Source organism: Aphis gossypii, chromosome 2, assembly GCF_020184175.1.
Source record: "Aphis gossypii isolate Hap1 chromosome 2, ASM2018417v2, whole genome shotgun sequence".
In the NCBI taxonomy this organism is placed as follows: Eukaryota; Metazoa; Arthropoda; class Insecta; order Hemiptera; family Aphididae; genus Aphis; species Aphis gossypii.
The window spans coordinates 56,331,405-56,359,247 of NC_065531.1; the positions used below are offsets into that span (position 1 = coordinate 56,331,405).

The following is a 27,843-nucleotide window of genomic DNA, read 5'->3' on the forward strand; positions in this document are numbered from 1 at the left end:
TGTTCCTGTTACGATCCAATAACAGTAATGAAACTATTAATGTAAACGTTTCAAGTTTTTATGAAACAACACAGTGAGGTTACATGAACATAAATTTGTCTAGTGGGATGTCCTACTGTCCTAAACAAATGGTCGAAGTACACTTAAATGTACTTATTTTTAATAATTTAATAATTCCAAAACGTTAAATGTCTGAGTTAAAATAATATGTTAAAAATTCTAAAGTTATTTTTGTATTAAGTATTTATTATTATAATTTTTGTTTTTCATGACAATCACATGAGTTTAGTTACCTATATAAAAACACATATTTTATTTTTCACTCTTAGTATGATTAAAAATCTGTGGTGCATATTTATGTTTAAAATAAATAAATGAGTTTAAATTGATGTTATATTGTTAGGTATTTGTATTGATATATATAGACACATAATATATTAGCCTATATTATTATGTACCTACTGTTTTTTCTTTTTTAATATCCGGTCACAATAATTATAATCAATACATTCGTCGCTCTGCTTGGAAACTAAAATGTATTTGTTAAAACTTAAAATGTTATGTATTTTCCGTTGGAGTTGGAAACAAACTTTGTTTTAATAGTTAATATTCATAAAAAATACATCAAGTATTAGATATTTTTCAAATAATTGACTAAATATAATTATAATTATAATTGAATATATTTTTTGGTAAATATAAAATAAAATGCATGCTATTAACGTGGGAGATAACAGTTCAAAAACACACGCGCTTTTAATTCCAAAAAATGAATGGATACGACTAAATAAGATTTTGACTAAAAAGGACGATGATAGAGCTATGGTTGAGATGATGAAGCGATTGAGAGACGAACGGCAAGCTACATCCAAAGCCATAACCGAATCATGGGAAACCACTGTATTAGTACGTACTTACCTAGTTACCTACATACACATAAGCGCCAAGTTTTGAAAATATCATGGGGGGCTCACTACACAGAATTTTAATCTATAGCTCAGTCAGTGATAAAAATGATGATTTTCGGAAGTTAATATCTAAATAAGGGTTTTAGGTGTGTTTATGAAATTTAGATGTGTGTTATTTTTGTTTTTGTGTTTGTGTACAACATAAATTGTCGAAATAATACTTAAATTTCAAACTTCGGGGGTGGTTTCCGATGGCAAAGTGAATATCTTTGGTGCATTATAGAAGTCAAAAGTTAGAATTTTCCAACGGTTTTAAATTAATCGAGAAAAACAAAAAAAAAAATGACGGATAAATAGGAATTTTTACTCAAAATCAGTATTTGACTAAAACGATTTTTTTATATGGTTGTAAGTCAGTGCTGTAATATATACGGCAGTAATATACGCTATATACCTTCTGATCATTATGACTAAACACAGATTACCTTCTTGTTCCCCCCCCCCGTGAGGTTAGATCAAAACCACCAATGGTCTCGTATAGTAGTGAAATAATATAAAATTATACATAGATATATAATATATATTTATAATAATAATTATATATTAAAAAGTATTTAATTAAAAGTTAAAGTAATAATGGTTTTTTAGACTCGTATTTGGCAGTATTTATGTGGTGATCAAAACTGAATAATAGTGATTCATTTGAAACCATTTTAAAAGATATAGCAGAATTTTGGGAATAACATAACGCATAAACATTTTTAATTATATCATTGTTTTATGTATTTATATTATTCAATTTTTTTTTAATATTATATCAATATATCGTTAATAAATAAATATTTTTAATAATAGCACTGTTTTATATTTATTATTATTCAATTTTTTAATTTTAATACATATATAAGTATATATATTTATACGATGTATTTATTGTTATATGAATGGCGGGGTGATAACAAACCTGAGTGGCGGGGCTATAAAGTTTTCACCTGCCACGGCGGGGCTATAACAAACCAGTACCCATGCACATTTAGTAATTTAGATATAAGACATAATATAATATTTAAAAAAAAAAAACAACAACTTTTAAGGAAGTCACCCATTGGTGAAACCTACTAACTTTTATTTGGATTTACGATCATTTAAGAAGATCTCGATTCCAATTACGTTTGAGCCTGCGAGGAGGGTTGTCTGGGATGTGAAAAAAAATTTAAAATATATTTATTCATATGAGATTGAAAATAAAACGTTTTGCCAAAATTTAAAAGTAATAGGTTAAGTATCTAAAATCTAAATGCTGAAATTAAGAACAAACCAACATATATACTTTCTGAATTTACATTTTATTCATCTTATATTAAATTATTGTTTGTAATCAGTGACCTACTTACAAAATATATTATATACATTAAAAACATATAAAAATAAATTAAATTATTAAAACTAAAAATTATCTAAGTACTACTTTGTGTACAACATTCCTGGTTAACCTGTCTTTCGCTAACACGAAGAGATTTGATGGTTTTCCTACACGTGAGCAGGCAACATATAGCTGTCCATGTGAGAAACATGTGTTCAGTAGTTTCGGAGTTTATCGCGAACATACATCGTGACACGAAATTTTTATATATATAGATATTATATATAATAATATAGCTATATATTTAAATATTTTAAATATGATGTACAATACTACAATGTACACTCTTTGCTTGGTTAAAAACTATTTTAAAAATAAAATCAAAAACATAATCATATTAACTTTTTTCTAGAACAAACGAAAGAAAGAATTAGAAAATAAACAAAAATTAATAGCCATTAATGAAGCCAGACAACTAAAAAGAGACGAAATTATAAAACAAAAGATTTTGGAGCGCAGAAATGCTATTGTAGAAAAGGCCTTGTTGAAAAAATGGTCGGATAGAGATTCAACGAAAGCAATAACCAGAGCAGTGCACAAGATGGAGGTACGGCTTGTATATAATTGTAATATAATAAATTACTTGTACGTACTATACTTATTATATTAATAAAATAATAACTAATAAAGTAACAAATATCGGTAAATCAGTAAATGTTATAATATGTATTAATAAAGTGATGAATATGATACCTACTTATAATTATTATAAGGTGAACGTATTCATAGGCATAAGTAAGGCAGGGGATTTGGGTGTTCAATTACCCCCCCCCCCCCCCGAAATTAAAGATAAAACAATTTAAAATAAATATTGTAAATTAAACATATATATATATATCTAAACCAAAAACACCCTCCAAAAATATTTCCTACCTACGCTCATGAACGTATAATATAGTATTCAGTATATGCGACGGCTGCATACGAACTGAGTCCCAGTAAAACCTTTCATGACGAATTGAGCCACGGGTTGTTTTAGGGTACCTATATACCAATTGAGTCCAATGAAATTTTAGGTATAAAACTAATTAAGTCCATGTTTTAATACTAACTGAGTCCTGTCAAATTAAAAAAAAAAAAAACATTTTCCTTCCCATTTTTACAGACTTTCAAAAAATTCTACAGGTATGGTTAAAAATGTTTTTTTTTTAATATTTTATGATATAATTATATAATATTATAGGGGTAAAATACAGTATGAAGAATTTCAAATTTGTGTATAATTTAATAAATGTAGATAATGATAAAATAACATTTTTTATATTGGTAAAAATTTATGGGATAAGCATTGTAGGTATATATTCAAATCTAGTTATTGTGTTTAATTGCAACAGCTGCATTTGATGTTGGATTTCTTTTTCTTTTATATAATTTTTTGTATACTTTGATATTTTTCTTTTTCTAATTTTTATATACGTTGATTTTATATTTTACTCAAAATAATATTCGAACTCAATTCGTATACTATTAGTTTCCTAACCCCGGACTCAATTAGTATATGACCCGTTTGGACCAGGGACTCAATTAGTATATTATTTTTTTCCCCTTCAGGTATAAGCGTATGCGACTATGTAATACATGTTATTATAATATGTAGGTATAATATATTTTTTACATATTTACCTACAACACAAGTTTTAGGACTTCTTAGAACCTCTTCTTAGAGGTTCCAACAAGGGTGCCTCGAATTAATTTTTAAATATATTTTTTTTAATATGTGTATATATTTATACTATTATAAGTTATTAGCCACTATTAACTAAATAAAATCGAAGATACAAAATATAAATATAAAAACACGATATATTATTATTACCTACGTATTCAATTTAGAGAATAGACCATAGCCAGGCGAGCCTTCTGATTTTTAGAAAATAACGAAGGGTGCCATGAATAAAAAAAGGTTAGGAACCTCTTGCTTAGATTGTATAATATCTACCTAACCTAAACTTGATGGTCAAGGAACAATACATAATATTATATACAATTTATAAATGCTAAATATTAAAATATCCAATAATACACACAATATTAGTTAATATTATAACTAACTTAAGTTATCATAATTATGATTTTCCACAACTTGATTGTTATACCATTAAATATATATATATGTTATGGTGGTCGGTCTCTTTATTGAAGGTACTCAGAGAAAGAAATTTACAAATTGTATTTAATAAGGCGGAGAGAGCGAAAGAACTGGAAGCAAATCGTTTATTAAAGATAGAACAAAATTTAGATGCTGAACGATATAAGAAAGATCGATGGGAAGAAAAAATGAAGCAAGCTGAAACTAAAAAAGCTAATGCTGGTTTCTTCCTAAAAGAGTGAGATACAACATTTAAATAATGTAGTTCCTATGTAGAAGTTAAAACACTAAATTAAACGTATAGGTTAGGTTGATAATATATGAAGTTTGAAACAATTTTTTTTTTTGAAAGTTCTGTATTATGTATATAAATAAAACTGCCGACTATTATTTATTTATTTGATTATATAGTTGTACATAATAATCATAATTATTAGAAGATACTGGCGAAATATTTTTTTGCATATTTTTATAAAATTTGAAATGTGTTGCATAATAAACTGAAATTTTTCAAGAAAAAATATTAAAAATAATTTTGTTGGCATTAAATAATAACTAAAATAAATGTATGGTGAATAAACGATTAGATACGATAAACGTTTGTGTCTATCTGTAATCTTAATAAACTATTCTTGCTGTATCTATTGGTTGTATATTTTCATGATTTTTACTGCATATTATATATTTATATGGCATATTTTGATACTTTTTAGCGCATAAAAACCCGAGCTCTATTAATATATGTATTATTTTTAATTATAAGTTATTGTTACTCATTAATTATTATGTTGATAATGATTAATAATGTGATTATGTTATAAGATTAAAAAAACGAGAAGATATAAAGCGTGACGATGATATTGAATTAAAAGAAAAAGGTAAAGCTGAATTACGAAGAATTGCAAATGAAATTAAGAAAGACAATGAGAATAAAAGAGCAAAAGTTATTGATTGTGTTATATCATGTATACATATAATTCTAATGATAATATTATGTCATTGTATTTAAGGTTTTAGCAACCAGAGAAAATTTAATAAATCACTTAAATGAAAATAGAAAAATCGTGGATGAAAACAATAAGCAGCGTCAATTAAAAGATGAAGAAGAAAATGTAATAGTTTCTATAATGGCCGATGCAAAAAAGAAAATGGCTAAAACAAGAAAACTGAAAGAAATAGAAGTAAAATTATATACTTACATGACATAGGTTTATTTTTAAATGTTTTTTTTTATAGATTTTAAAAAAAAAACAAACATTACTAGAGAAGATGATTGAAACTTCTAAGAAAAAAGACAATTATAATAACAATAAAAATAATGAGATTGCACTTCAGAACTATGAAGAGAAAGAGCAGAAGTTCGAAAATTTGTTAAATTTTTAAATATGTTTATAGGTATTATACATTTTTCTAACAGGGTCAATTAATAATTGTTTAGGTATCAAAGAGAAGAACAAGAAAAAAATGATTTAAAGAAAAAAAGAGAAAAAGATTTTGAAGACAATAAGAAGATCTTGGATGAAGAAATGAAAAAGGAAAAAGAACGTTTAACACTGAGTCATCAGTGGGAACTAGAAAGGCGCCTACGTGAGACTGAGATGTTACATTCCCTTGAAGAGTCACAGAGACTAGAAAAAAATAGAAAGATAAACAGTTTTCGAGAAAATCTCAACTTACAATGTGTAAGTATGACGTGGCAAATTCAAATGAATATTTTATGTTAAATTAACTATTTTACTTACAAAGGAAAATAATAGAGCAGCTACAAGAGCTAACAAACAGGTAGATCTAGAACAATATAATGCACACATAAACTTATGGCAGCAACAGGACGAGGAGTTTATGACGTACACTAATAATCTGATAGCTAAGTATCAAAAAGCTGGGATATCTGTGATACCTCTCATATTTGCCATAGAGGTAAATCAAATTTATATTTTGTGTTCAAATCATATTTTATGAAATAAAATAATAGTCTCAACAATCTTGTATAATATTGAGTAATATCATTGATTAACTCTACAGAATTATAAGAAAAACAACAAACTATTGATAAATGCAGCAGTCAACAGGAAGTCCGAAGTAAATTTCTAACAAAATGTATGTATAAAGTAAAGCGTGGTTTTAAGTAAAAATAAAATATAAAATATAATTTAATGTACTATAATATTTTAAAACCTTTACTTTGTCATAATAAACAACTTAATCCTATAACACTTATTTAACTGTCATAATAATTTATTGTAATAGCAGTTATAAATTTTAACCACTTTTTTTTTTTATAGATATTCATGCCGTTTTTTAAACAAAAACACAAACAAATATTTAAAAAATATTTGAATATGTTCATTTAAATAGTTAAATACTTTTAAAAAAAATATCTCTTATAACTTAATGAAATAATTATCAATATGTGAAATGAAATACCTATTGAATGAATATATAACCAGCGAAAATTTAATAAATTACTTATATGAAAATAGAAAAATCGTGGATGAAAACAATAAGCAGCGTCAATTAAAATATCAAGAAGAAAATGTAATAAATTCTATAATGGCCGATGCAAAAAAGAAAATGACTAAAACAAGAAAACTGAAAGAAATAGAAGTAAAATTATATACTTACATGACATAGGTTTATTTTTAAATTAAATGTTTTTTTTTATAGATTTTGAAAGGAAAACATTTACTAAACATTTTAACATTTTAGTCATTTAACTAGAGATAATTTGATTGTGGAGGTAAAATGTCATGATAAATTATTTTGGTTATACCTGAACAAAACTTTTAAATAAAAATTATTACAAAGTTATCTTTAATATTAAAATTTGTTTTCAATTAAGAGTAGCATAATGGATAGGTCCATTATAATAAATTAATAATAACACATAAAAAAAAACAATACAACTATTTCCTATAGATTTCATTTCTTGATCATTGTCAATATTTGTCACACAATTTATTTGTTTCAACAATATTTTGTTGTAAAAATTGAATGCTACTTTAAACTTTTATTAAAATTCATTTTTAACAATTTTTAAGAACAAGTAAATAATATTTTTAAGATGGATACACATTTGAAATAACTTAAATAGAAAATTATAGCAAAAGACCGAGAACAAACTAATATGATTATGATATAATAAAATATAATTTCAAATATTAAAAAGAAAATTTATTATTATTTCAATAAACATATCATTTACCTTAAGTCCTGGTAAGTCTATTACATGTAAGTGGTATGTAAAGAAATATTGATCATGAATATCTCATTTTCAAATAAAGATAGTCAACTTAATTACAACTGGTAAAACATGGTTTAAGGCTGTGTTTCCTAATATCTTTTCAAGAACTAGAACATTTTGCAAAATTCATTTTTCCTGTCTCAACAAAAAAGCCTCTTGTTTATTGTTTGAATCATATTTCATACACGGAATCCCTAGCGTTTGGTAAATAATAGTAAAAGGCTTGGCAAAGCGGTTACAACAAACAAGTACATGTGATATAACTGAATAAACAGACAAAATAAAGTAACATTTAAACTATTAGTTATAATAACATGTATAACACATAAAATAAAATATCAATTTTTATTTTTATTTTTTTCTATTTTGTAATTCATTGTTATTAATACTAACCTATGAGAATCAATTAATTTAATAATACATAGTTAAGATTGATCACATGTGGTTAGGATATAAAATAGAACAACAATGCAATTAAATATACTAAAATCTACAATTTAATACTATTCATTGTGTAATAAATATTAAATTATTTTAAATAGGTAATTTAATTGCAAGCATAACAATAAAGTTGCATTAGACAAAATTAAGTCCATAAATGAGGTAATATTGAAAAAATATAATAATATTAACAATTAAGATGTGGAATAGCCATACAAGCAAATCTAGGAATACTAAATGAAGCAGAATGTAAATCTGGTGAGTAATGCTTTAGTTTGTACTTATTAAGTTCTTCAAGTGTGAAACTATATGCTGGTACCCTGAAATTTACTAGCTGAAATAACATGAAAAATAAATAATGATTCAATTAATAAATAGTAATACACCAAATGTTATGGATAATTATTAATTACCTCATTGTCTGTAGCTAAAATGAAACTGATGTTTCCAGTTGGGTAAGATGGGATAGATATAGTGGCTAGAGTGACCTTTTTAAAGTTTGCGGAACAATCTTTGGACAATCTATTCATTGTATCCTGATCTTCTTTAATCCAAATTGATCCGACTTGGGAACATATGATACCACCAGGTTTTAAAGATCTTTTCAATGATTCAATATAAGTTTTCTGAAATAATGACTCATTCGGACCTTAAAAAAAAGTTAATTTAAATTATACCATTATAAAACTTATTTAAATAACATTTTTACTCTCTAAAAATACTTACCAACAGGGTCTGACGAGTCCGTAATAATGACATCAAATTGTTGGACATTGTTTTTCATAAACTCAAATCCATCTTCAATATGTAGTGTCACCTTATCATGCTTAAAACCACAAGCCATAAATGGTAAAAATTGTTCTGAAAGTTTCACTACTCGTTCATCAATTTCAACAACATCAACGCTAAGAACTTTTGGATGTTTAACAGCTTCACGTGCAACACCACCATCACCACCACCCACCACTAAAACTCTTTCTGGATTAGGATGGCTACAAAGTGGCAAGAAACTTATCATCTCTTGATATGTAAACTCATCATATTCTGTACATTGAATTATATTATCCAAAATTAAAGCTTTTCCAAATGATTTTCTATTAAAAAAATGAAGTAGGTATGATTATTAATACCTAGTTTTGAATTTTAAACAATCTGTCATATAAGTATATATAGGTATAGTTTAGAAACTTACGTTTGTAATACCATGATATCTTGGTACGGGGATTTTTCTTTGTGAAGTACTTTTTCTACTTGTAATGAAAGTCCAGCACCTGGCCATGTATCGGACTCAGTGAACCAACCATGTTGTAAGTGATCCATTGTCTTTATTTAAATGTCTTGATCATAAATCTAACATAATATAATGTTAAGTATAAATTAAATATTTTACAACGATACATTATTTTCTTTTTAAATGTATTAATAAGTTATGAATAGATTTTAACATTGGTAAAACAATTAAAATAATTTGTATATATTTACTTTTTTGTCAATCTATTTGTTTATATTTGTATCACGTTAACCATTAACTCAACTACAAAACGAGAATTAAAACTAACAGTTATTCAATTCGTGTTTACTGATCCGTGGTCGTGATCGGCAAATGAATTACGATAGCAAATTGATCTAAATTCTAAATGTCACGAGTCAATAAGTCCGAACATCGAGTGCCAATAAATTAAACATAAATTGTGAAGTTAATGAACATCTATGATTGTTGAGCACTTGAGCCAACAATTAACGTAAATTAGTATTAACTAGTATTTATTGTTTCAAACATTAGCGGATCGAGATGTTCAATAATTGTTCATATAACATGTGTTTTTTTTAAAATTGTTTATCGTACTGATAACGGTTTCATAGCATCAATACCATCAAAGAACAAATATATATATATATCACCTTGCATAGCATTCATTTTTATCAATTTATCATAATCATATTGGTAATTTGTATAATAATTGTATGTAGCATACTTCTACGATATAATAAATGTACTGATCACGAACTAATCTTAGTTCGTGGTGTACTAATGGTAATATTGATTATAAATACATTGTATACATTTTATTTATAATCAATGGTAATAGTATTCAATTAATATTTATTATTCACAATTCATGGCCCTATAGATAGTTGGACACTGTCTACGGTCCTAGATTACTATTTATAAATGTAGTATATTTATTTATAATTTATGTTTACACATTCTTTTAAAAATATCGTAGAAAAATTCTAGGGATCAACAAATGTGTTTCATAACACCAGGAGATAAAATTTTAAATATTTTTATTTTGCATATTTTTACATATTTTGTCATTATTGCATTAAATGCATATTTAGGTATAAGATAAATTAAGAACATTTAATAATTATTTGATAATATTTGGTAATTTTCGAAATAAGTTCTTAAATTAATTCAGGCAAAAAAAACAAAATGGTGAATTTTTCGTTTAAAAATAATAACTTCATTATATACTAATTTTACAGATTTTTACTATCTAGTATCTGATCGATAAACCGACAAAACTGAAATGCGTATAGGAAGTGAACTTTAGTTGTCCGTCATATTTTATTATTTTAGCGCGTACTTGTTTGATCATAGCGCGCATTGCATGAAATTCAAATATTTTCGTCGCGTAATAATTTCGTCTGTTTCAAACTTTCTTAGTAATATTTTTTTGGGCGATTGTAAATTGCGCCCATAGTGAACAGGTAGTAAAAATAGTATAGTAAATTGCGCCCGGTAATTTTTATGTAGTTAAATGCGCCCATCGTATCTAATCTAAGTACGACTTAACCGTTAATTATTATAATATTAGCGATTTTATTTGCTGACTTTCCTTCGAATATTTGGGCATCAGCTTCGGTAACATTAACACGGACTACTAATGCCTGTGAATCTTTCCAGTCATTTTAGTAAAAGCTTTTATACTCCTCATCTTCATACTTATAATTTTATGGATAAAATATTAGAGTTAGGTACAGTCCGAAATTTACATAAAAATTAATTGTATAAATGTCAAAACACCAAATCAAAAAAAAATTTAAACAATGGAAAAAAATATTCAACAATACAATTAAAATACTTTTACTAGAGCTGAATATTATATAAAAATGATGTTTCATTACTAAGCTGATTATAACTTATAATTTTATTATACTGTTAACTCTACATTATATAATTTATTTGATATTTTAGTACCTATTACATTTTTTTTATTATTACTTACTATAAAAATTAACCTAAAAATATTTAAAACAACTTATTAATCCCATAATATTAAAAATAATGTTTGGAGAATACTGATACTCGCCTCCTCGTGGTGTCCTCTGGGTAACTCTAAATAATTATAATAAAAATAATATTTTTATTGGGCGCAATAATTTACTACATAGAATTTTATACCTAAAAAATACCGGGCGCAATTTACAATTTTTTCCCTTCGTTAGGCGCAATTTACGTTTGTCCATTTTTTTTTCATTTTAAAATGTTATGTCAAAGGAAAAACTGATTTTTCGTTTAAAAAGTTGTAAGTCGAAATTTAGTGATTCTCTATATAAATGTTATAATTCGACAAAATAATAAAATAAAATGGGTTTTCAGAGCATATTTTAAGCGAATATTTCTTCCTAGTAAAGTAAAACAATAAATATAGATGTTTACCGGTAGCAGCCACTAGCCAGTATGTATCTATACTAATTAGTTATTAAAATTTGACAAAACTGTTAATTTTTAAACATAATGATTACCTATTTATTGTATTTGAATTAATTTAATTATCTTATAACAAAAATTTAATTTGATGTTTATTTATTTTATGACTAGAAAAACTTAAAAAAGTAAATAACTAATTTATGAAATATTTATGAAATGTATTCAAATCTATAGTATTTATAGGGTATTATAATTTATAGGTATATACAATGTTTCGGCGCCGCGGAATATTGTGAAAATAGTCGATTTTAAACCAAAAAAAAAAAGGTATTATAAAAAATATACAATGAACCAATATGCCAATGCAGGTAGGTACCTAAAAGAGTAAAAAACTATAGGTATATCTACAAGTTACAACTATCGGCTATGACTCATATAAGTTAGGTATCTATATTACTACTTACTATCTATCTTACTTACTAACCTATAAGATATTACCCATAATTAAATTTAAGAACACGAAGTCTAGTCTGGTGTATAGAATATGATTCCATTAATTTATTATTTGACTCACGATTTTTTTTAGTACATTTTGTTTGTTGTCAATGACAACCAAAAGTGTACTTACACAATCAATGAATTCTTTTGTACATCCAATACTATAGTACTATAGTAGCCAGTAGTCATTAGGGAATACACCTTTTCGATACAAAAGTGCTTTTATAACAACTTTTTTTTATTATTCTCATCAGTCTAAGTATGGAAATTTTTTACGTTGGTCACCGAAATCCTAGTAATCGTGCACTTTTAATATCCAAGAAAGAATGGAACAGATTGGGAAAAATTTTAACAAAAAAAATTGACGATGAGGAATCAATAGAAGCCAGCAAGCGACTAAAAGAAATGCGTCGAGAAACGTCAAAAAAAATGGTAGATGGTTGGGACAACACAGAACTGGTTAGTCATAAATAATAGCTCATCTCATTTTTCAATAATACAGACGTATAGCAACTATAGCAGCTATGCTGAGTACACACTTGACACTACATAATATATTAACATTATAAGACACATGATTATATTTAAAATGATGTTAATGCGTGTGTACAGAACAAGACCAAAAAACTATTGGAACAAAAACGAAAGGCGCTTTCTGAGTTGGAAGTCAAGCGGCAGCAGAGGGATGAGGAGATGAAGAGAGAAGCATTAGATGCCAGAAACAGGATCATCGAGAAAGCATGCAAATTGAAATTCGAAGAGAGAGATGCGACGAAAACATTCTATAGAGCTTTGCTACATTCTGAAGTTATTATCATAATTGATGATCATTACCGTATTATTAAAACTAAACGTAGCATAGACATAATTGTATTGTGTGCTAGTGACCAACTCGACATTTCAGGTGTTCAAAGAGAGGGCGATACAATTAAAGTTTAACGAAGCTGAGAGGGAGAAAAGGATGCAAAAGGACCTCGAGACGGCTCAAGAACAAAACAAGGAAGCGGAACGGTACAAAAAACACCGAGCAGACGAAAAACAAAAAGATAATGAACTAAAAAGATCTAAAGCCGAAATTTTGTTAAAAGAGTAATGTACCTAATTTGGTAGGCTATTTAATGAGTCTCGAAGTAAAATTATCAATATGTTTATAAATTGCAGGCTGAAGGAACGCGGGGATAAGAGAAACGAAGAACAGATTGCGTCTCGTGAGTCTGGTAAGGCAGAACTACAAAAACTCGCCGAAGAAATCGAGGAAGCCCGAATAAAGGCCGCTGCCGAGGTGTGAGCTATATATATTAATTATGCGATACTATATTAGTGCAATTTTTCGTCGAGTATCTATATGAACCGTTTTTAACAATGATATTCTTTACCGGTATATTTGTGACTTATATAGGCACGGGTAGCGAAGGAAAAACTTCAAAAGGACATAGCAGACAACCGCATAATGATAACCAGACAAAACGACATACGTGAGATGGAAGAATGGGAGGAGGACATGGTTACTACCATCATGGCTGAAACAAAAAAGACTTTAGCCAGAGCACGGAGGTTAAAAGAAATAGAAGTAATCATATATCTTTATGGATAACGCATGTATAATAGATTGTTTAAAATCCAGAATTATGTGTTTATTTTATATTTTTATTGTACAAATCAAAATTTCAGAGATTATCTTAGATAGTTAGACGACTTAGATGATTTAACTTCCAATTTCCTCTTTCAAGCTCTAATTAACATTTATGTCTTACATTGTTTTTCGTATAACTGTATGCAAACAATGTAAACAATAATTAGTAATTAAGTAATTATCATTCACTTAAGTTCGATTTTATTCTTTTTAACAGCTGGTGGAAGTCAAACAATTGGCGTTGGAGGAGATGAGAATGAAATCGGCGGCTTGGCCGACGAAGCGAAATGGATGGTCAGAGTCTGACGTGCAGGACGCTATTGAAACTCAGGAAAAACGGTTAGAAAATGTTCTAACAGCACACGTTGTAGAATGCAAATCTAATAAAATCTGGGAAATTATCTTCCATCTACGTAATTATTTTAAATTCCTCTGCCACGTAGCAGTACCTATTGCAGTAAAGTTTCAAATTAAATTTCAATTAGGTATTAATTGATTTTAAGCGCTACTGTAATACTGTAAACTGTATGAGAAATACATTTTGCATATTATTTTAAAATTTCCTTCAGCATAGGTAAATGAACTTGTCACAAGTGTCAAGTCTATACATTTGATTTTATTAAAGTCCGATTAATCATTTTCGCATAACCAAATGATACAAATTCCAATAAATGTCAATAGTTATAAGCTATGATCCATAGCGTATCAATAACTTTTTACAATCTATTTATTAGAAATTTTTTTACCTTATGGTGGATACAGATTTTCACAAAGACACAAAATTGTAAATTTCTATATCTTTTAAAAAATCTATTTCTGATACCTACACGTATATACATGTGTCATGTGTGTATGATGTAAAAGACTCGTTTAATTAATAGTTACAATTCAAAATTATTATAGTTGTATATTTGTACGATTGGTTTAATTATTTTTGTCCAAAGGCAACGGTCGTCCTTTGTCATCGGTTTTTTGTTTTTGGCACTCATACCGTCCACTTACCGCAGGTATCGAGAAGGGGAGCGCAAAAAGAGAGAGCTTGCCAATAGGAAAATAAAACACGTGGAGATTGGCAAAAAACTATGGGAAGAGGAGATCTGTAGGCGACGAGAGCAATCGGAACAGGACCTTCGATCGGAGATGTACAGACGCGAACGCGAAAAAAGGTTGCTGACAGAGTTTGTGGACTTGCGTAGGCGAATGCAATTCGAAAACGCTAAACAATTTCGTGAGGAGCTTGATAAACAGTGTGTGAGTACTTGTATTTGTTGATGTTTCTACTTTTTTACTTTTCAGCTTCTCATGCGTTTTCTTTTCTGTATAACATACTAGTTCAACCGTTGTAATGTTGTGTTTCTCGTTTCGTGGATCAAGCTTAATTTACAAATAGCCCGACATGGGTATTATAATATAGTACTGTTACAATGTGTCTACTGTCTATCTAGTTAGTAACGACATATTATGCTAATAATACAATTAATAATACTAAAATACCTTAATATTTCAATATAATATATAAAATAAGTGGGTGAGCTATCCGAATTTGGCTTACCTAATGGCAAATTAATCATATAAAGTATAAAAATTATTATTAAGACTTAAGAGGACGCCCAATGTGTTGTCTCCGTCTTACATACATACAACATAGCAAATTTTCGTTCAGTGGAATCAATTTTATACCTACTGTTAGCTATAATGATAGAGTAAATTTACCTATTATCAGACTTAAAGGTAAGAACATTATCTAGGGCATCTCATAGGCTTTTATTGATATTTTAATTTTAAGTGAATTATAGTTATGTAAAATATTTAAACTTTAAAATGCTTGTTAAGTCGTAACTCATTTCAAAATTAATGGTTTTGGCGATACCTATGTATTAAATCTAGTCTGACACATCTTGTCTTACAATATTTTTATTTTTAAGTAAAGTTTATAAACAAGCAATAGTCTATACTAAAATATTGGTTAAATAGGTACCATACAAAATTTATCATTAATATTTTAATAAAATTATTTAATTATTTTATAAAGAATTTTAACAGGATTTAAGTAAAATCATTGATTATAGAAATGACCTTTAAAAATTAATGACCTTTATAGTCTATTTTATAATCAATGACAGTGGCATGGTGAACGGTATTTCATAGCACTTTGGCGTCATGGTGGACATTTTTTTTGGTGGTTGGGATGGTTAGATACATAATTTTTTACCAATAACATAAAACAATAATTAAAATATATAGTCACATAATAATTATGTATATTATATATTAAATTAAGAGGATAAAGAGTAGGTAGGTACTGAAATATATGTTGTGCATCATGCCATCATGGTTCATAAGGATTCACCATGCCACTGATCAATGATAAAAGTAAAACCACAGTAATATTATAAAATACTATATTACTTGTAGATGATACAAGGTAAAAAAATAAATAAATAAATAAAATTGATTATGCGTTTTTTCTTCTTTAAAAACTTAAATAATATGATAACTATATTTTTCCTGTTGTTTTGGAGTAGGACGATAAAAGGATTACATTAATGGCCAATAGACAGGCTGATATAGATCGCCACGAAGCATTTGAACGTCAGTGGCAAAGAGAAGATGAAGAATTCCTCAAGTATGCTAAAAATGTGATTGAGAAAAAGAAATTAGTTGGAAATCCAGTTGCGCCACTACTTAACACGGTGAAAGTTAGTATTAATAAAATATTTAAAATATTTAAAATATTTTATTAAAAAAAAATATTCAATTTTTAGGATTACCTTGAAAAGAATAACTTATGTGTAGACAAGGACAATAAGATATCAAAAAAAATTGCAAAAGGTCCAATCTATACGTCAAGAATAATACGCCATGTTGAGTAATAATTAAAAAAAAAATATATGTATTTAAAAATACCAATTGTAAAAACATATTCAAAACATTAAAATATAAGGCACATTTTCAAGTCTTTATCTTTTAAAAATATTATCAACTAGTTAATTATATACAAATATCACAATCAAGGTACAATGGTACATATATGATAAGTTACATTTAAAAATCCTACATTAAATACTTAAAAATGATTTATGTATAAAGTATTATAATAAAATTATATGTATACATATAATTAATCTACTAACTATAATGGCATAAAATGGGAAACTTTGTATTATTAACATTTAATCCATGGCATTTTTTTTGGTAAATTGTAATGTGTTAGATTGAGTTGAGGCTGCGTGAGATCAATTCTGGGTTGTATGTGTTTCGTCGCTATCAATCTCATACGATGAATTGCTATTAAACTAATAGCTACAATTCTAGAAAAAATAATTCAATGAATATACTTAAAATAATTTACATCATATAAGAATTGTTTTTGAACTCACTTGAACTTGGACATCTTTCTCTTGGCACATATTTTTTGCATCATTGTTTTGACAATACTATCATCTAAGTCAGGCCATTCTTGAATGACAAATCTTAGCAACTTGTCTTTACCTCTAGCCAACTTTACTAGATACATCTTTTGCCAAACTAATGAATGGTAGAGGGCTTCTATTCGTGAAATTTGCTGATTACCAACTACAGGCCAATGGTTTTCACTCTATAGTGTATAAATTAATACAGTTCATAGAATTATTTTTTATAAAATTAAATATTTTATAAAATAGCTGTTACCTTTTTTTCCAATAATTTTCTATTTAAATCTTGATTACAACATTTTAAATCTTTAACTTCGTTTTGTAATTTATCCTAAAAAAATATAAAAAAATTAATATTATACAGAATATAAAACTCATCAATGTACTCTTACTCTTGTATTGCAAAGTTCCAAATTTCCCTGGACAATATTTTTTAAATTTTGGCTTGTTAACATAGTCTTTATGTCCTCCAGATGAGCTCTACACTTATTGTACTTTTCTCGAGTTTCTGTTAGTTTTTTTGTTAGTGATACATTTTCAGTTTCCAAATTGAGCTACATTATTTGTAAACATCATGTAAGTTAATAAACAAATAAATATGTCAAATGTATAAAATAAATTATTACAATCATTTTTGAGTATTTTAGCTCCAAGTCTGCAGGTGTAGTTATATCCTGAATATCGATCTTCAATCTGTTTTTATAGTGATCACTTAATATAAGCTTGTTCTGCAATTCTGTGATTTTGTTTTGCAAATGACTGCATTCAGCATCCAGACTTTCAAACTAATAAATAAATAATAATTAATTTGTTATTATTTTATTAAATAATAATAATAATCAAATTTAAGTGTTGATGTTACTTTGTTTTTTATTTCACGGTTTTCATTTAGCAATTCATTATATTTTTTCTGCCATTCAATTGCATTTTTTTCGGCATCGTTCAATTTCAATTCCAAATTATCCTAAAGTTATTAATATTATTATTATTATTATTTGCAATAAATAATAATTAAGTCGAGCTTCTACTTCAGAAAGAAACAGTTTTTTTTTATACATTTTAGAATTTAGATTATAAATAAATAAAAAACAATGAAATTCCTTATAATAGGCTTGGCTTTTAATAATGTTTATAACAATTGATCATTTTTTATTAAAATTTAAAATAATTAACAATTTAACGCAAATTACTATTCTAAAAAAATGTACATCTAACGATATAAAATAAAATCTTAATTTACAAACAAGATTAGATTATCGGTTGAAATAATAACATACATTTCACTGTGTAAAATAAATTTATTAATGAACCGTGTACTATACACTACTGTCAGTGTTTGTGCTATTCCTCAAAGGAAAATTAAATATTTAAAATATTTTTAAATTTTGTAAGTATAACTCGTAGGTCACTATTGATTGGGAACCTATTATCTAAAATAACTAACTTTAGAGGGTCATTAGCCATAGTAGAAATAGACTAGAGTTTAGAAAATCAATCTGAAGCCGACTGTGAGTAATTGGTGCAAAATCAGCTGTTGTTTGATCATGCTCTTAACATGCGGTAAGTATAGACAGAGTTTTAACCAAACCAGAAGAAAACCAGCTGTTGTCTGAGGTTATTATTATTTTAGATAAGAGTACTTATACATTTAAATAAGCCATTTTTAGTTTTTAGTTTTATACATTAATTAGCTACTTAAATTTATTGCATCAAATGTATGAGAAAAACAATCTAGGTAAATCAAAAATGAATACAGATAGATAGAAATAAAAATAAATGTATATGCATACAATATAGCTATTAAAATTACAACTTTTCTAACTTCATGTTAGATGTGATTTGTTAAATGATACTATAGTCTGTATCAAATAAGAGCGCACCGGGCTGCATGCTTAACAATTAGCACAAATCGATTGAAACTCATGCATGATAGAGAGCACAAACAATGACAGAGCAAATAGACTCGGCCAGAGGGTTCTGTGGTTCATTTGGATTCACCAACGGTATAGATGGGTTTTAAATTAAGTAAAAAAAAAAAACTATTTACATTCGTAAAATTAATAATATTTAGATATTGAATCAGTAGATCTATTAGAACAAGTAATTATTTAGTACAATTGAAGCTCATATGGTTAACACAAACTAAAACTTAAAGTAAAATCAATACTTACACTCTTTTTAGAAATCAATTGTAAACCTTCAGTTTTTTTTTCTCTTTCAATCACATAGTTCTTCATAATTTCAAAATCATTTATTATTTCTTGGTACTTTTGTTTACTTTCCTTCAGTTCTTTTTGCAAGTCTAAAAGCTATATATTAAAATGGTTTTAATAAATAAATATTTTAAAGTAAATAATGTTAATTATTTTTTATTACCTTTAACTCAAATAATTGCTTATCTTCATCAGCTCTTGCTTGTTGATCTTTTATAACACTTTTTGCATTATCTAGTTGAAGTTTAAATGCTTCAATCATTTGATTTTTACTTTCTAATTGCTCCTAAACATTATTTATAAAACATATATATTTTGTAAATAACAAAACAATTTTAAATAAATACCAATAAAAGTGAATTTTGATTTTTATGAGTTTCAAGTTCAGTAATCTTTTTATAAGCTTCAACTAAGTGTTGGTCAGTTTCTTCTTTAATGTCTAAAATTCTAGTTAATTCTTTATCTAACATTTCATTTGTATCCAATACTTTTACTAAATCATTTTCCAGTTTCTAAAAGGTTATGTGAAATAATTAATAAATACTATATATTATGAGAAGGTAAAATGTATAATATAATTTACAGCTTAACAAAAATATTACCTCTACCACATTATCATTTGCTTGATGTAATTCCTTGGCCTTGAAGATTTCAATCTTATTTTCTAATTCTTTAATATGATTTGCAAATTTTGTTAAATTTAATTCAAGTTCAGTATTTTTATTCAATTCAACTTGTATTCTATGCCTACAAAAATAATTATTGAGATACTACTTGTATAGAGTATATTATTAAATTTAATCTTACATATAATCAGCAATTTTTACTTCTTGAATTTTCTTTAAATTATTCAAATGCTCTATTTCAGCATCTTTATTCTGAATACTTATTTGGTATTCAGAAGTTATTTTTCGTTGATTTTCAATATCAATTTCAAGTGTTTTTATGTTGTCCTTAGGCTAAATTAAATTTAAAACATACTCTATTATTATCTTCAGTTTTGTCAAAAAGTCTATTTTAAGACATAAAGTTGGACAAAAAGACCATTTTCAGTTTTTATTATCGGAAAATACAAAATATTCTATTATATAATATTGTTTTTTTATAATTAAATAATTTATTAAAATTTTTGTTAGTTTATATTTATTTTAATTTTAAACTATACCTCCCTACTCTAAAATAAGAAAATAGAAAAAAATATTATAATATATATGTACAAACATTTTTAATTTTATTTAAACAAATTAATATCAATTATATTTATTTTATAATATATAGTATACACCTATATAATAAATTCTATAATTATAAATGAAAGATTTAATAGAATATTTAGTACTTTTGTACTTTTTGTCCTAGATTCGTCTATAATAGTTCGAATAGTACAGTAGTCGTTAGATGGGCAAGGGATTTTAAGAACAAATGCAGCATATGATAGAATATAATTTTTGAGGCGCTATTAATATACAAATAAAGTTATAAATCTTACTTGGTTACTCAGGTAAGTGGTAAAGTTTTCCGAATCAAAATCTGAAAATGAACAGGTCACTTCCACTGAAATCAGATTTTAATAAATATTACATATTTTTATCCCACTTATAGCTATTATCTTAAAGCAATTTTTTTTTTAAAAGGCTTACATTCCTTATTCTCTTGTATACCAGACATCAAATTTTGTTGTTCTGAGGCTCTACTAGTCAATTCTTCAATAGTTTTCAATAGTTCCATATTAACTTGATGTTTTTTATTTTGTTCTTCAGCTAATAAATTTTGATATCCAATTAATTCATCAGCATGCAATTCTTCATTCTTTTCCAATTCATTTTTTAAGCGATGTTTATCCAATTTTAAATTTTCAATATCATTTATCAGAGCTAGATTTTTACTTTTCAACGTATCGTATTCGTTTTTCAATTCCTCTATTTTTTCATTGACTTCTACTTTAAATTTTTCAGTATTTAATAGCTCATGTTTTAGTGTCCAATTATCCTGCTGTAAGGACTTAATTTCTTCTAAGTCTTTCTGATTTTTTTTTAAGTGATTACATTCATTTAAAAGTTCATCATTGATGTTTTCTAAACACTCTATCCTCTCTAATTGTATTTTATTACAATCTTTAATTGCAGAGATTTTTTTTTCCAAAATATCTTTCATATAAACTAATGGTTGAATTTCAGCTCTCAACTTTACACCTAATGTTTCAAGTTCAGCCAATGTTTCTTGCTTTTTATCAAGATTTGATAATGCTTCATTTAACTTATCTGTTAATAAGGTTTCATTTTCTACTAAAGTATGATTTTGATCTTTTAAAGCATTTTTTTCTAAATTCAACATTTTTATAGATTCTTTTAATTCTTTAAGTTGCTGATCCATACGTTCTGTATCCTTTTCCATTACTTTTATTATAGCATTTTTTTCTTCCAACTCCAATTTAGTATTGGCTAATGTTGATTTTAATTCTTCCTAATAAATGAATTAAATCATGTAATGTCAATACAACTTTAGTACGGACAGCAAAACTAGACAGGTGACCGTGAAGAACCCAGTGGCTCTTATCGTGAAAACCAGGGATTCTAAAAGTTTTACCAACTATTTTTATGAATGTTCATAAAATACATATTTTACGCGGTACACGCAGTTATAGAAGCCCTGTAGATAATTTGCCACCAGGTGTACAGCGATTATCTGTCTAGTTTCATTGGCTGTACTAAATATTTAAATTAATAATAAAATATTATTCTTACACATATAGAACTGTGGAGATTTGTATTGTCTTTAGTAGTGTGAGATGGAAGACTTAAATTTAACATCGATGGCTCACGAATAGAAATATCTTGATGATTATAAGACATTTGTAAAGAAGGTAAAGTATTGGATTCATTAGGAATTGCTCGACGCATTTGTTCATTTTCACTTATATGCATGTCTGTCCCAATACTTTTAGAAATACTATGATTTTGTTTATTCACTATATTTTGATTCTGTAAAAAAGCAACAAGTAGTCAATATATTTATAATTGTAATAGATAATTAACTAATACAATTGTTAAGACTTTGTTATAGTATTACATACCAACTCTTTATGTTGTAAATTATTTAGCTGAGTAGATAATGTTTCTATTTGAGATATTTTGTTAGCTAATTCAATCTTTATAAAAATAAATAAATAAAATATTAACTTTTATTTTAAATAAAATAAAAACAAATAAACAATAATAATAAATACTTGTAAACTTATGTTTTCTTCGGCAAGACGTACGACTTTAGATTCAAGATTATTTATTGTATTAGGGTCAATATTTTCTTTTTCAGCAAGTTTTGATTCATAAGTAGATAATATATTCTTAAAATGTTTTGTTGAATCTTTTAAATGTTTTATCTAAAATTTTTACTCAGTAAGTCAAAATATAAACATAATTTAGTTAATGTATATTAACACACCTCAAGATTTTGTTCTTCCATAACTTTAGAACATTGCTTGTTTTCTACAGTCATTTTTTGAAGTTTTTCTTGTAACTGGGAGGTGGCTAAATGAACGTTGTCATTTTTTAATACCCTAAGTTCATCAATTTTCATTTTAGCAGAAGTTAATTGATCACTCTTTTCAGCCAATCTTGTTCTCAACATATCTATTTCAGATTCTAAACTCTAAAGTAAATAAAGGTTATTATATTTTTATTAATCATGAATATACATTTGAAAATATGGTTTTACCTTAATTTGTTTATTGAGTTTATTAACTATGTTTTGTTGATCTGATTCATGCTTAAAAATGGCGTCTTCTGATTTAAAAAGTCTGTTTAATCGCTCTTGTAATCTAATGAAAACATCATCTAATGTTGCAACTATACGAGCAGGGGAACTATTTTTCTCAATACTTATTTTATTAGGTAATTCACATCGTTCTCTAAAGGAAAAAAGAAATTATTTGACAAAAGAAATTAAAAACTTATAACATACCTAAAACTTACGCAACAGATATATCCTCAGACATTGGTGAACCACATTCTTCAGTAACCCAAAAAGTATCAAGATCTTTAATTCGTTTAGAAATGGTTATTTCAACATCTTTCAACTAAAACAAGAGTAGTGATAATATAATTACACTAAATATTTAAATGAATTGATTTTCTCACCTGTAACCTAATTTTATTAATAACAATTTCAATATCAGCAAATTCGGGATAATCACTTTGAATTTGTTCTTCTAATAAGTTTTTCAACCGGTTTAACTAAAAATATTATATTTTTACATAAAAATTTAAACATACGTATGATACTTAAATATAATATTTTAAAATTACTTCAGTAAGCATATCATGTTGATTATTTTGTTCCTCTTCTAACATATTAGTTAGTTGATTAATTGAATTTTTTTGAGAAATTTCATTTTTAATCAAATTTTCTATTCGGGTTTCTTTGTTAAGAATGATATTTTTTAATGATTGGATCTCAAGTTTGGATGTATTTAATAATTCTTCAGTTCTTAAACATCTATTCTCTAATTTAATGTATCGTTCTTCAGCTTCAGTCACCACTTGTTCAGTCTAAAAAAAAAATAATATTTTAATATTAGGAGTTAAAAAATTATTTAAAATAAAAATACATGTGATCTAAGATCTTCAGTATCCAATGATTCTCTTTCTCGTTCTTTCAATTGACATTTTAATTTTTCTAATTTATAATCAAATTCTTCTCTTTCAACTTCACGTTCAGCTATTTGATCTTTTATAAACTTTTGTGATGACTTAAGACGCCTATCAGCTACAACTAACTATAAAAAAGTTATTAAAATTTATGAAGTGTCAATAATTTAGAATAACAAACTTGTTGAGCAAGATCATCTTTATCATTTTTTATGTTGTCAATGATTTTATTATATTCAGTAGAAAACTCATCAAATAAAATTTGTAAATTAGGCCAATCATCATAATTTTTAATTAATTCTTGGGCTACAACATATTTATGTATAATTAATTAAAATCGATTTTATAATAACTTTTTTTTTTAATACCTTTTTTTTGCAATAATATTAAGTTTTCATTATCAATATCATAATTGTAATTTTCTTTTTCGTTAACAGAAGAAATTTCTTTTTCAAGTTGCTCTTTTAATGATACATTCTCTTGTTCAAGTGCAGAAGTTTTTATAAACAATTTTTTAAAATCTGATTTTTGTTTTTCGAGCTCCTATATAAAATAATAAATATAAAAATATAATTTTACTACATAAATATCTAATATGAAATTTGATAAAAGAAAATACTTACTTTTTTATAATATTCAATTTTTTTGTCGAAAAATGTTTTATGGCATATATTATCTGAATTTATACAAAGCAATTTTTGTTCATCGTTTATTACATCTAAAAAAATATATAAACAATATTAAAACAAGTAAATATAGTATTGATGTTAATATTATGGAGTATCCTAAGAATTTGAATTATTATACAAAACATTAAATCCTCTGGAAATACTATACAGTGTGTTCATGCTAAGACGTACCACTAAAAAGTGAACATTGAAATAAATAAATTTTGAAATCTCCCCTAACAGATAGTGGAAAGTATACAAAACATATTATCTAGCATATTTGTCTATTTTAAGAAATATAAATTTATTTATTTATGAATTAAGTATGTAACTTCACGAGTATCGAAGATTTTTGTTTATAATGTTTTTTTTCAGTTCAATATTCATCATTGACATCAGGAAATTAGTTTTCTTTAAATCAAATCTTTATTAGTCATTTTTTCATAAGAAAAAATTAAAAATATATAGTTTTTAGAATTTTAAAATTATTTTGCATGTTTGATGTATTTTAGCTCCTATAACTTCTAAAACTAATCTATGAATATTAAAATTATTTTTAATAACCATATTAATTTTGAGGATAAAATTATCTTGACATGGCGGTAATTAACGAGATAATAATATTATTGAGTTAAAAATAGGAATACATTCAATTTTGAAATACAAACAGAAAAAGTAAACAATAGTTTATTAATACTTATTATAGTTATCTACTTTTTAAAAATATTTTAACACCACTCAATATAAGCAAAATAACAGAAAATATTGTACATACCTACTTAAAGTTGGTAACAATTTTTTTTTATACAAAACTTGCACAGTGTTGCTAGAGTAAAATAGTATTAATATGAGTTGACAAAAACACCAGGCAATAGAACACATCATGTAATAGTCTACATTGCCCATAATAAATATTCAACATACCTGATAAGGCAGCAGCTTCTTCATTTAGCTTTTTCAAACATGTATTTAATTTTAAATGATTATGTTCTTCAATAGTTCCTTCAGTATTAGTAAAGTCAGCTAATACAGAATTTTCATCAATTAATGATACAATCTCTTCAATATTTGGTACAAAATGTACTCTTCTAGGACTTCTAGTTCCATCAATAATTTTTTCACAACCATCTGTTGATTCAACCCCATACTTATCACCACCGCCATTTAAAACTCCACCACATTCCATCCCATTCATACGCTCTACAATTGAGTTGTTTAACTCTTCTTGTTTGGTTAATAGAAAAGAGCATAAGTATTTGGATAATTGACGGAGGGTGGTTGCTACTGAACGCAAATCATCTCTAAAATTGATTTTTTAATTTAAAAATATAACTATTTACATATAAGTATACACCATAATTATAATTTTTCTACCTTTCTTGCACAATGTCTTCAAGATCTTTGATTTGCATATCAATACTATCTTGGGATAACACCTAGGAACAAATTAAAAAAATAAAAACATATGATATAAACTATTAATAATTTACAAAATTTATTCTTAAGCATACATAGTCTGAAGTTTCAATATCTGTATCATGTCCATTTAGATTATTTTGAAACAACTTTGGATCAAAAGAATCTATAGATGAAAATCGATCAGCATCGTCAAATGAAGAACTTATTAATGTCTGAAATAAAAAGGTTTTGTGATAATTTGGTATAAAATATTAATTACAAAAATAATTATTACTTTTTTAAGTTTATATATTTCATTCACTAAATATGAAACTATCTTCTTATGTTTTGCTTGCGTTTTTGTAATATCATCTTCAATACGTTTTGTTAATGTATCTAAGTCACAATCTTTAAGATCATTCAAACGTCTTTCAAATTGTTCTTTTAATTCACAAATTTCATGTTCGTGATTATTCTTAATTTTTTCCAATTCAGTTTCAAATAAAGACTTAAGATTAGATACTTCTGAAGAATTTTCAGCGCACAAACGTTGAATCTCATTTCGATGCCGTTGTTCAGTTTCATCTAATTCAATTTGGTGCTTTTCACATACACGTTCCAATTCTTTTTTATAAGCATCATGCACTGATTCCAATTCCATGGTGTCTTATTTTGTCTAAAAAGAAAAATAATCTTTAATATTGGCTTAAACAAATAATATAATTTGCATACAAACAAAAATCACTATGGCAACATAAAATTACTATAGAATTATTTTACTATTAGAAAAAAATCATAAAATTAATTCTGATACTCAATTTATATTAGATAGTAAAATGTTACCCAAACTAGTTGTCGATATAAGTCATCATAAGAGTTGTACATAAATAAAAAATAATAAAAATAGTTGTTAGGTGTATTAAAAATTACATTTTAAAACATCATAAACATTCAATATAAAAAAATAATATGTCGAAAACATAGAATTATATGCAATTTAGACTTTGAACTTAATTAGTTCAAGAAAGAACTCAAAGAACTAAAATTATTCTAAAACGTTGATAAAATATATTTTGTTTACTTTTTACTTATTACGACGATCCACACCGTTTCACTATTTAAAATTACGCAACAAAATGTTTTATCTCTTATCGCCGTTGCTATAACAAAAAGTATAACTGTCAAGTATGGAAGAATATATTTACATCATGGAAGACTATATACCTACTATGATAAACAAAACAATGCCCGTCTTTAGATTTTAGATTTACTTATTTACTTTAACTCGCAATAATTTGATTATAAAAATTTTAAATTGTTCTAATTTAAATAACTATTAATTGTAGAGTAGTATTAAAGTATTTACTAATTATGTCAATTACTATGTAATTTGAAATAGCTGGACGGTTCTACTCATAGACATAATATTATGTCTATGGTTCTACTCTCAAGGGTAACTGATCGATCGGCATTTACCAAAAATATACTTTGAAAATTTGAAATACAAATTATAACCATAAAGACATAAATTTGTCATTCTAATCACAACGATAAGGATTCTTCTAATAAATAACCCGAAAAAACACGGAAAAAATAAACTAGGACAAT

General features: G+C 26.2%; 4 protein-coding genes across 10 annotated transcripts; 2 read left to right on the plus strand and 2 right to left on the minus strand.

Moving 5' to 3' along the window:
• The first annotated feature begins 515 nt into the window (after window positions 1-515).
• Window positions 516-7,385, plus strand: LOC114121884 (calponin homology domain-containing protein DDB_G0272472-like). 3 transcript variants are annotated; one of them, XR_007603695.1, is made up of 11 exons: window positions 516-906; window positions 2,684-2,878; window positions 4,474-4,658; window positions 5,243-5,363; window positions 5,431-5,601; window positions 5,657-5,778; window positions 5,859-6,102; window positions 6,167-6,340; window positions 6,446-6,520; window positions 6,706-7,027; window positions 7,088-7,385. XR_007603695.1 is itself a non-coding variant. In XM_050199195.1 (10 exons), the coding sequence occupies exons 1-9, from the start codon at window positions 709-711 to the stop codon at window positions 6,512-6,514; spliced, it is 1,479 nt and encodes a 492-aa protein (XP_050055152.1). In that variant the 5' UTR covers window positions 516-708; the 3' UTR covers window positions 6,515-6,520; window positions 6,706-7,086. The 3 variants fall into 3 exon arrangements, 2 of the variants coding, with proteins under 2 accessions (XP_050055152.1, XP_050055153.1); XM_050199195.1 differs by lacking the exon at window positions 7,088-7,385 and having other exon boundaries at window positions 6,706-7,086; XM_050199196.1 differs by lacking the exon at window positions 7,088-7,385 and having other exon boundaries at window positions 6,904-7,086.
• A 610-nt stretch (window positions 7,386-7,995) lies between these two features.
• LOC114121890 (spermidine synthase-like) lies at window positions 7,996-9,935 on the minus strand. Its single transcript, XM_027984387.2, has 5 exons — window positions 9,588-9,935; window positions 9,298-9,455; window positions 8,832-9,199; window positions 8,519-8,754; window positions 7,996-8,439 (listed from the first exon to the last, which is right to left on the minus strand). Exons 2-5 carry the CDS (start codon window positions 9,423-9,425, stop codon window positions 8,293-8,295), a joined length of 879 nt encoding a protein of 292 aa, XP_027840188.1. The 5' UTR covers window positions 9,426-9,455; window positions 9,588-9,935; the 3' UTR covers window positions 7,996-8,292.
• Window positions 9,936-12,168: 2,233 nt separating this feature from the next.
• LOC114121879 (trichohyalin) lies at window positions 12,169-16,843 on the plus strand. Of its 4 annotated transcripts, none has more exons than XM_050199193.1 (9): window positions 12,169-12,720; window positions 12,874-13,068; window positions 13,166-13,350; window positions 13,423-13,543; window positions 13,661-13,831; window positions 14,112-14,233; window positions 14,839-15,145; window positions 15,227-15,338; window positions 16,420-16,561. In XM_050199193.1, the coding sequence occupies exons 1-9, from the start codon at window positions 12,523-12,525 to the stop codon at window positions 16,425-16,427; spliced, it is 1,419 nt and encodes a 472-aa protein (XP_050055150.1). In that variant the 5' UTR covers window positions 12,169-12,522; the 3' UTR covers window positions 16,428-16,561. The 4 variants fall into 4 exon arrangements, with proteins under 4 accessions (XP_050055150.1, XP_050055149.1, XP_027840173.2 ...); XM_050199192.1 differs by lacking the exon at window positions 15,227-15,338 and adding an exon at window positions 16,660-16,843 and having other exon boundaries at window positions 12,175-12,720; window positions 16,420-16,593; XM_027984372.2 differs by lacking the exon at window positions 15,227-15,338 and adding an exon at window positions 16,660-16,843 and having other exon boundaries at window positions 12,180-12,720; window positions 14,902-15,145; window positions 16,420-16,593.
• LOC114121878 (putative leucine-rich repeat-containing protein DDB_G0290503) lies at window positions 16,760-27,340 on the minus strand. 2 transcript variants are annotated; one of them, XM_027984371.2, is made up of 30 exons: window positions 27,079-27,340; window positions 26,531-26,911; window positions 26,349-26,468; window positions 26,212-26,273; window positions 25,762-26,138; window positions 24,793-24,887; window positions 24,538-24,712; window positions 24,351-24,475; window positions 24,130-24,297; window positions 23,828-24,070; window positions 23,660-23,755; window positions 23,495-23,598; window positions 23,238-23,430; window positions 22,965-23,171; window positions 22,750-22,902; window positions 22,597-22,671; window positions 22,268-22,504; window positions 21,164-21,986; window positions 21,013-21,077; window positions 20,331-20,482; window positions 20,126-20,270; window positions 19,871-20,035; window positions 19,687-19,809; window positions 19,482-19,619; window positions 18,173-18,274; window positions 17,937-18,095; window positions 17,703-17,864; window positions 17,567-17,641; window positions 17,275-17,492; window positions 16,760-17,205 (listed from the first exon to the last, which is right to left on the minus strand). In XM_027984371.2, exons 2-30 carry the CDS (start codon window positions 26,894-26,896, stop codon window positions 17,061-17,063), a joined length of 5,268 nt encoding a protein of 1,755 aa, XP_027840172.2. In that variant the 5' UTR covers window positions 26,897-26,911; window positions 27,079-27,340; the 3' UTR covers window positions 16,760-17,060. The 2 variants fall into 2 exon arrangements, with proteins under 2 accessions (XP_027840172.2, XP_050055148.1); XM_050199191.1 differs by having other exon boundaries at window positions 27,317-27,332.
• Window positions 27,341-27,843: the final 503 nt, after the last annotated feature.

Excerpts from the sequence above, each read along its gene's own strand:
- LOC114121890 (XM_027984387.2), bottom strand. The coding sequence starts at position 9,425 with ATGGATCACTTACAACATGGTTGGTTCACTGAGTCCGATACATGGCCA. Across the intron at positions 9,200-9,297 it reads GATATCATGGTATTACAAAC|AAAATCATTTGGAAAAGCTT; the intron begins GTAAGTTTCTAA and ends TTTTTTTAATAG. Across the intron at positions 8,440-8,518 it reads TTTTAGCTACAGACAATGAG|CTAGTAAATTTCAGGGTACC; the intron begins GTAATTAATAAT and ends ATGTTATTTCAG.
- LOC114121878 (XM_027984371.2), bottom strand. The coding sequence starts at position 26,896 with ATGGAATTGGAATCAGTGCATGATGCTTATAAAAAAGAATTGGAACGT. Across the intron at positions 23,172-23,237 it reads AACTCAATAAACAAATTAAG|AGTTTAGAATCTGAAATAGA; the intron begins GTAAAACCATAT and ends TATTTACTTTAG. Across the intron at positions 20,483-21,012 it reads CCACTTACCTGAGTAACCAA|CCTAAGGACAACATAAAAAC; the intron begins GTAAGATTTATA and ends AATTTAATTTAG.
- LOC114121884 (XM_050199195.1), top strand. The coding sequence starts at position 709 with ATGCATGCTATTAACGTGGGAGATAACAGTTCAAAAACACACGCGCTT. Across the intron at positions 5,779-5,858 it reads TATGAAGAGAAAGAGCAGAA|GTATCAAAGAGAAGAACAAG; the intron begins GTTCGAAAATTT and ends ATAATTGTTTAG. Across the intron at positions 6,341-6,445 it reads CTCTCATATTTGCCATAGAG|AATTATAAGAAAAACAACAA; the intron begins GTAAATCAAATT and ends TTAACTCTACAG.
- LOC114121879 (XM_050199192.1), top strand. The coding sequence starts at position 12,523 with ATGGAAATTTTTTACGTTGGTCACCGAAATCCTAGTAATCGTGCACTT. Across the intron at positions 14,234-14,838 it reads ATTGAAACTCAGGAAAAACG|GCAACGGTCGTCCTTTGTCA; the intron begins GTTAGAAAATGT and ends TTTTGTCCAAAG. Across the intron at positions 16,594-16,659 it reads CACTACTTAACACGGTGAAA|GATTACCTTGAAAAGAATAA; the intron begins GTTAGTATTAAT and ends TTCAATTTTTAG.